This window comes from Poromitra crassiceps (genome assembly GCF_964638095.1).
Source record: "Poromitra crassiceps genome assembly, chromosome: 20".
In the NCBI taxonomy this organism is placed as follows: Eukaryota; Metazoa; Chordata; class Actinopteri; order Beryciformes; family Melamphaidae; genus Poromitra; species Poromitra crassiceps.
The window spans coordinates 18625848-18634946 of record NC_139637.1 but is presented as its reverse complement, the minus strand read 5'-3'; the positions used below and the strand labels follow the sequence as shown (position 1 = coordinate 18634946).

The window sequence follows — 9099 nt, the reverse complement described above, 5'->3', positions numbered from 1 at the left end:
GGGGGACGGCGGCGACACGAAGACCCATCGTTGGTCAGAGCGACCTCTCTAGGCTGTGTGCGTGCGTGGTGGAACGACATGGGGGAGAAGCTCCGTGCGAACAACCTCTCTCAGATCATAGCCGAATAGCTCGTCCCCTCAGATAGCACACATGCCATTTCTGAAGTGTCGAGAGACACGGAGAAGCTGATGGCCTTCCGTCGCCATGGCGGCTATCCATGCAAAACAGAGGCATTGCGAAGGCCCTGCGTGTGGAGGCGGCTAGGCAGAGGCTGTGGTTGGATTAGGGGAGATGAGACTGAGAAAGTGTGTCTGGGTGTGTGTGTGTGGGTGCGCAAGGGGAGGAGCCAGTGTTGTTAGTCAAGTCTAAAATGTGTACGAGGAGCTGGCCTTGTGATCTTTGTGTCTGTTCTATATGTGTGTCATGGTCGTTTCACAGGCAGGCCAGAGGACGATTAGAAACTGAAACAGACAGCAGTGAAGGGAAGGAAGGAAGGTCGGTTTATTTAGAAAGCACAGAACAGGGTGGAGGAGAGAGGGGTGGTGGGGGGGTCGGGGGGATGGGGTCAAACCCAGGGATGGGTGGGGGTGAAGGGTGGGGTGTAGCATTTCTGGAGAAGCAGCAGCTGCCAGGGGGACAGCTGGGTGACCGGCGCAAGACGGTGCCTTCGTCTTAAAAGGGTTTGAACGGATATTTATAGGCCCGGCTAACATGAGAAGAGGGGGGAGCGGTGATGGTATCTCCCAAACCGCATAATATTCCTCTTTGTGCGTCGTCGTCGTCGTCGTCTAGCAGAGTTCACTCTGAGCTCTATAGGAAGAATAGGCGAGTTGGAGGAGGTTTCGTTTGGAGAGCGCGCTTCATGGTCCTCGCCGGGCTTGAGAAGAAGCCAGAAGGACAGGAGGGGGGGGGGGGGGGGGGGGGGGGGGGGCACTGAGGAATGTTGAGCCGGTGCCATTACTGGACGTTCTCCATCATCTTCAGAAACTCTGGAGAGAGAGAGAGAGAGAGAGAGAGAGAGAGAGAGGAGAGCCAGTCAAACAACCAAACTCCCATTCATCTGATTGATTCATGAATGAATGAATCAGTCTGTCAGCCAGACAGTCAGCCAGTCAGTCAGTCAGTCAGTCAGCCAGTCAGTCAGCCAGTCAGTCAGTCAGTCGGTCAGTTGGTCAGTCAGTCAATCAAACTCAAGAAGACATACAATTATTTGAACCTCTGATCACATATTGTATACAATTATATGCATATTCGCATTCCTGATACTCCACATTTGCATTCTGCTTGTTCTCATATGTAGAGATACGTGCATTATATTCATCGCTGTTGTCTTTTAAAAATAATTAATAATAAATACACAAAAAGCTTCTACTAATCACAATCAATTAGACATGTGTGCAGATTTGTGAGGATGCAGTACAGTGCATTGTGGTACTCTATCCTCACAAGTTCCTCACAGGAGCGGACATGGTTTCATCGACCGGGAGGAATTCGGCTGTTTGCTATTTGCCTGATATGATCATGTTTATACTCCTAAAATGATGGATATAAATGATTGAATGAACTTTACAGTCATCTTCAAATCCATATACTGTAGAGGAATAGGTGTTGATTTAGTGGTAAATAAAAAGCATGAATTTATATTTCCTCAGAACGTCCCCAGTTTAATAATACTTGTCTCAATCGGATACAACATACTATGATATGAAATGAGTTTCAACTGGGTTTACCCTCCATTACAGCACTTTTCTGAATATAAGATGTATACTATTAATATACCAGATATAAAATTACATGTATTTTGCAAATCCATGCATTTGTCCTTGCCTCACCATTCTCCTTACAACCCCCCCCACCCCCCCCCCCCCCCCCCCTGTAATAGAGAGCTGACATTTACCCCCCACCTGCTGAAGCATTGAAAATGTAAATTGTAAAACATGCATGAGCACCAGGAATGTTGTCTCATTTGTGAAAGACGAACTGACGACGCAGCGGGCCTTGGTGCGCTCCGTATAGGAATGGCGTCTATATTAATAGATATTAATATACTGTATAGGCTTCGTCTCACCATCAAAGTCAAGCCTTCCATCTTTGTTTGTGTCGGCGTCTGCCATCATCTCGTCGATGTCTTCTTCTGCGAGGTTCTCTCCGGTGCGATGGAGGATGTCTCCGAATTCCTCCCGGTCGATGAACCCATCTCCGTTCCTGGAGCACAGAAACAACGTCAAGGTCATTCAACAGTGTAGACATCGTAATGTACTGTAACAATATAATGTACAGTTACTGTAACAATATAATGTACAGTTACTGTAACACTATAATGTACAGTTACTGTAACAATATAATGTACAGTTACTGTAACAATATAATGTACAGTTACTGTAACAATATAATGTACAGTTACTGTAACAATACTGACGGGTCAGTTCTGGCCCAGCCCTGAGACGAGGCTTCAAGCCTTATTTCCCATGAGGATGGAATATTATTAAGCTTATTGGCTTAATATGTACTACTATAATAATTACTTCTATGCTGTGGGACACTTTTTCCTTATTTTACTCACTCCACCATTCTGACCTTTGTTTTGCAAATTCAAAAACAAGACGTTTGTCCTGACCCTGAATTTGTGATGTCACACCAAAGTGAATCAAAAAAGGAAGAGGTGATGTGAACAGTCCCCCGGATATTTTCTTGGGACAGCCACACATTGATTTGGCTTGTAACTGACGGCACTTTAACCATATAACTTGTTTGGATAACTAATCATATTGACTGTCAATATAAAGCGAGGGCATAACATCACGACAGATGAAAGAAAATTATTCATGTTCCGAAATACTGGGGCTATGCCATAAGCAGTTAAGGACCATTATATAATGTGGTTTTCCATTCGTTTCTGTTGTCGTACTTGTCAAAAATGCGGAAGCATTCTGATAGCTCGTCCTCACTCTTCCCATCCTGGTCCTCCTTTAGCAGTTGCACCATCATGACCAAGAACTCCTCGAAGTCGATGCTACCGCTACCTGAGAGGAGGGGAGGAAGAAGGCGGAGTCAGGTATCTCCCTGTAAGTCTCTACACACTACCGCTACCTGAGAGGAGGGGAGGAAGAAGGCGGAGTCAGGTATCTCCCTGTAAGTCTCTACACACTACCGCTACCTGAGAGGAGGGGAGGAAGAAGGCGGAGTCAGGTATCTCCCTGTAAGTCTCTACACACTACCGCTACCTGAGAGGGTGAAGAGAGGAGGGGAGGAAGAAGGCGGAGTCAGGTATCTCCCTGTAAGTCTCTACACACTACCGCTACCTGAGGGGGTGAAGAGAGGAGGGGAGGAAGAAGGCGGAGTCAGGTATCTCCCTGTAAGTCTCTACACACTACCGCTACCTGAGGGGGTGAAGAGAGGAGGGGAGGAAGAAGGCGGAGTCAGGTATCTCCCTGTAAGTCTCTACACACTACCGCTACCTGAGGGGGTGAAGAGAGGAGGGGAGGAAGAAGGCGGAGTCAGATGCTACCGCTACCTGAGGGGGTGAAGAGAGGAGGGGAGGAAGAAGGCGGAGTCAGGTATCTCCCTGTAAGTCTCTACACACTCCATGTAGCTGCACTAGAATATATATTGACCTCATCATCATCAAACAACAAAATACACACAGAGAGTGTTCAAGTGTTTTAGGGTGGACTTTCCTTGTGCTCTGACCCACCATCACCAAGATTTAACACATAGACCTGTACGTGTCTGCTACATGCAACATCTTAACCTGCACAGTAACATGTTAGGATGCTAACTGTTGAAGTAACTGTAGAAGTTCTCAGTTCAGGGGATCAAAGCTAACAATGTTAGGACAGCAACTTGGTCCCATCAACCATCTCTGTTGGCCCATGAATTTCAGAGCAATCTCTCCGTCCGTGGTCAGGGCAGCGTTGTCTCTGTTTTCTCACCGTCCTCATCCACCTCCTCAATGATGGCGTCCAGCTCCTCTCTGGACGGGTTCTGGCCCAGCATCCTCATCACGGTGCCCAGCTCAGCGGTGCTGATGTCACCGCCGCCATCAGTGTCGAACATGTCGAAGGCAGCCTTGAACTCTACAGAGAGAGAGAGAGAGAGAGAGAGAGAGAGAGAGAGATGGTTAAATAAACTTAAAAGAAACCAAGGGAAATCAATAAGACAAGTGCAAATCGAAGCTTAAGGACTGATCTTTTTTTTAGGCATGCCAAAGACTTTGGCGTGCCTATGACATCATCAGTGATGTCATAAGATGATTTTGCTCTTATGACATCATCAGTGCCTATGACATCATCGGTGATGTCATAAGATGATTTGCTCTTATGACATGACATCACTATGTCATCATCAGTGGGACAAAAATCTAAACAGAGAACAGACAGATTGCCCACTTGCCACTTTTATAGATAATAGTAATATATATATATATAAATATATATATATATATAGAGAGAGAGAGATATAGATATAGATACAGATACAGATATAGATACAGTATATAGATAGATAGATAGATAGATAGATAGATAGATAGATAGATGATAGATAGATAGATAGATAGATAGATAGATAGATAGATAGATAGATAGATAGATAGATAGATAGGGAATCATAGAAATCAAAGGAAGAATTGCACCATGGGAAATATATTAAGTGAATCAGTCAAAGAGAAAGGCTGACCTGTAATCATGTCCTCACTCAGGAAGGAGCGGGCATCGCTTTGGGCGTCAGTGGGCTGTGTGTGTGTGTGTGTGTGTGTGGGGGGGGGGGGAGAATGGAAGGGTAGAAGAGAGAGAGATGATCATGTGAATCTGCTGCAATCAACAGTCGAATACATCCTGAAGTTAATGTAAACCTTTCTAAACATGTCAGTGATTTGGTTGCTTTAACCCACATGGCGCAAATGAAGACCTGTCAAAAACAAAAATAGCAACATTTGTATCTTACATGTCGTATTACAGGATATTGCAAACAATTTCTCGTTGGGGTGGAGCAGCAGTGCAGTAGCTCTCGACTCACAGGTTGCTTCCTCTGATATGGAGGACTGTCAATAAAGATAACCCAAGGTTCCCTGGCATTTCTTCAAAAACACACATCTCCTTAAAACTATAGAGGGTATGCATGTGATGTCACAGAGGCAGAAGTCACTGTGGGGTCACGCCCACTGAGTCACAGCAAGACTGAGCTTGAATGCAGTAATAATCAGCCTAGATAACTGACACCTGCTGCTCAGGGAGGAATTTGACACTCATTTTGACACTCATTCCCGATTGAGGGGGCGTGTTCCAGTGGGTGTGTGCATACCCTCTATAGGCCAGCAAACAAAGATTGCCAAGAAAATGTAGGAATTGAGCAGGATCGGTTTTCTCAAACTTGAATAGGCTTTGTCACATTTGGTGCAATATTTGTGGCCATTTATGGAACAGTCTTAAGGTAGCCACACACAGACAGTGCTTTTTTTCCGTATGCGTAAAAAAGAAATCTGTCATCCGAAAACACAGATGGGTCAAACTGCTCGCAAAAAATACTTTTGACTGATGCGAAAAACCCAGAAAATGTTACCTGTTACGAAAACTTCAGTGGCGGATGAACGTTTCGGAGTCAGTGTGTAAACGTGAGTGACACAACATGAAGTCGTATTTATTTTAAAGCTTGTGACAATTTTGGGGAAAAAAAATACTGACTTGATTTGCAAAAGCCATAACCGTGATGATCGCCACGTCAACATTTCTCTCTCAAAAAATAAGAACGAAAATTAGGCAGTCAGTATAGCTTAATTGCTTATCCCACATACCAGTCAATGCAGACGGCCTTATATGGCCTAATTGTAACTTGTGCATAATGTCAAAAATAGAAGTCCTGACATGTAGACCAATAAGTTGAATTAATGATCCTCCAACTTGGTTACAAATGATCATGTTTTAATTTTGCCCACACACCCACAACCTCACATTTTGTGTGATCTGAAATAAAGCTGGGACTGGGACATAAGTGGCGCCCCTACAGGCTGAGTTTGAAATGTCTTTTAAATAGGTATCAAGTTCCACGAGGATGAGACAAAACTGTAATTGAGTTATGGACGATTTAGGGAAACATCTGTGAAACACGCATTTATAAGATTATTCTGGCTGTGTTTATTCACGGCTCTTTCTTGAACCATTGTGAAGACATGTTGGTGGACAGACAAATACAACACGCACGTGCACACGCGCACGCACACACACACACACATGCACACAAACACACACACACGCACTCATGAGCAGACAATTAACTCAATATATCTCTACATTTTCTCTAATGAGGATGCACTAATTATCAACCAACATGACTAATCTGTGTATATAAAATATGATGAAGAAGATTCTACAGTAACAGTGTGTGTCGTTGTAGACAGGCAGCAATCGCAGAAGTACAGTGTGGGACACGTGCTCAAAAATGTCTTCTATGACTTCCTGGCAACTGGGCGATTATCATTGTCCTAATAATAACTGTGACCATAATTGGAGGCACTCATTGAATTCCTTTCCATTTCTCAAAATGAATCATATAGGCAATATCTTGTTAATTAGACCAAACATGCAATATGCTTTATGCTTTTTTTTTTTAACTGCCACACCATTGCAGGCTAAGAGGCTGTCTCTATGAATTTGTCAATAATGTTGATATGAGGTTAATTATAGCCACATAACTTGTTGGACTAATACTGTAAGTAGCCTATATTTATAAGGACACAATCATCTGAATGAACTTCTATTCTTTGCAGATCAATGCACAGTTACTGATTCATGTAGCTTCAACGTGAGACTCAGCCTGCTTCTCAAGCTGAGTCTCAGACAAGGACCCACGAAATCCACTGCGGGCTCCCTTTATAACAGCCCTACTTTTCGCCATACATAACAATCACAAAAACAAAAAAAACTATTTGCCTTAAAGCCACTGTTGTTGTCCGTCAAAACGGGCTATTCGTGTTCTTGAATGTTGTGTAGTTTTCAATAGCGAGGGTTTTTTGTCATGCCTGTCTCAGCCTGTCTTTTCAATTGAAAATGGCCATGGTTGTTCTTCCGCTTCCCAGTGGGGAAACAGCGCCCTCTCTGTTGGCACGCCCACTTCCGATTTAAGTATACGCATTACGCACCGATACGCACCAGAGCCATTCATCCGCCATTCTTTTTTCCATCTACATTTCGTAAAATGCTTAGAATTGTTTTACTTGGTCAAAACAAGCGATACAATCCTTAAAATCAATAACCTGACTCTGCCAGACGGGGGCGGTATTGTGTTCACAAACCGGTGCGTGTCTTGTGCACACAATACCGCCCCCGTCTGGCAGAGTCCGGTTATAAAATCAAACCCCTCCCTCTCCATCCAGCCAGAGAAAAGCAGAGAAACCTGAAGCCAGAGAGAGACGTATCTAAGGCGAAGTGACAGCCAAGGACTGGAACCAGCCTTACGTCAGGTAAGAGGTGAAGAGACTTTAATATTCAAGTCAGCAACACATGGTTAATCCCATGCCAACTGCACCCACTCGTCAATCAGGCTTCTTAAAGGGGAACGCCACCCAATGTAAGAGTTCCTCTTCCTGTTAGTGAACGGGAATTCATTTGGTTGACATGCAGAATGTCAGAGGTTTTATGCTGATTATGTTGAGGTTTTATGCTCAAACCAGCTTTATTACTGTTCTTGTCTGAACCTGCAACGTGTACCATTACCCTCACTCCCAGTCTCCCCACCTTTCCCCACTGCTGGCTTAATTATCTTTTTATTTAGAATGGAAATGCGTTCAGACTATATAGTCACTTTGAAACAGCAAGAATTACCGCTAGTACTTCTTCCAAATGTTTTTCGGGGAGTCAAATATTGACTACACTATCTCAAGGAATAGCATGCATGACATGGAGGAATTCCCCATTTGAGTGGTATACCCCTTTAAACGTTGCACCCCTGTCCCTCAGTGGTTTGGGACGGCAACTACACCCAAAAGCCATTACTGCAAATCCATCTATCGCGAACTAGCTTTATGTGCCATTTTTTCCACGTTATCTAGACAACAGTGTTGATGCCAGAGTGTCACGTTAAGACATTAATACCGTGGACATAATAAAGGTCAAACTAACTCACAGGCGTCGCTCATTCACTGGCTCACTTTAAAGCTATTTTTGAGGTGTGACTCGCGAGGGGATTTGAGAGGGATTTTCTAAAGGTGAATGTCCTAGCTGAGGACGCTCGGAAAAAGGCCCTCTCATTTTACCCAGCTGTGCGGTTTGTCTCATTTGGTATCGCTCTCTCGGACCAGAATATCCAGCTCATAGAGTTTATAGTAAAAAAAAAAAAACAACAACACTGGAATCCAAAAGCAAATTGAAAACGCCTCAATCCGTTGGCGAATAACAAAGGGGAAGAACACAAGTTGGGGGGTCATTAGCAAACCGGTCTAAAATAGATTCAGTCAGCAACACAGCAGAAAGGACAGCCCCTGTGTGTCGCCAGAGACTTTGACAACAAGCCACAGGGCAGAAAGTGCCCACCCCAAAATGAAATGTCTAACTTGAACATCACCTGTATGGAAGTCCATTCTACTCCAGCAGCTGTTAGTTGAGTGTTGTTGTTGTTGATGTTGTGGGGTGTGTGTGTGTGTGTTGTGTGTGTGTGTGTGTGTGTGTGTGTGTGTGTCGTGTGTGTGTCCACACCAACATCTCTTCGCAATGGGTTCAACCAAACCAGAATGATCTTGTAAAATGCTTATTTCATAGACGTTGCCTCTCTCAAAATTGCTCAAAATCCACATCCTGACAGTTTTGTCAGCTCCTCTCGAAACTTGTATCCGTTCATCCGCCGGGGGCGGGGGAAAAAAGTCGAAAGAATTAAAAACAAAAAACAAACAAGAAAACCCAAATGCATCCTCAAGCATTAAACCAGCTCCTCCTCTGTTTCTGTCCTGTCCTCTCCTCTCCTCTCCTCACTCTCCTCTCTCTCTTCAGTGTCTTACCATGGTGGACGGCTGTGCGGCGGGACAGACACCAGCGGGAACAACAGATGGCTGCGAAAGACAGTCTCCAAACTACAGGGATCAGACGGCAGTGTGGCCTCCCTGCCCCCCC

The 9099-nt window shown here is 44.4% G+C and overlaps 1 protein-coding gene across 1 annotated transcript in view; it reads right to left on the bottom strand.

The window, feature by feature from the left end:
* Positions 1-490: 490 nt before the first annotated feature.
* Positions 491-9099, bottom strand: part of LOC310794607 (troponin C, skeletal muscle-like) — an 8610-nt gene continuing 1 nt past the window's right edge. Inside the window, exons 1-7 of the mRNA XM_083656595.1 lie at positions 8988-9099; positions 4679-4733; positions 3934-4077; positions 2910-3024; positions 2070-2206; positions 926-990; positions 491-864 (exon numbers count right to left, since the gene is read on the bottom strand). The exon at positions 8988-9099 is cut by the window's right edge and continues 1 nt beyond it. Of these exons, the coding sequence (XP_083512721.1) occupies positions 959-990; positions 2070-2206; positions 2910-3024; positions 3934-4077; positions 4679-4733; positions 8988-8990 (486 nt within the window). The 5' untranslated portion in view covers positions 8991-9099 and the 3' untranslated portion in view covers positions 491-864; positions 926-958. The remainder of the gene's footprint in view (positions 865-925; positions 991-2069; positions 2207-2909; positions 3025-3933; positions 4078-4678; positions 4734-8987) is intronic.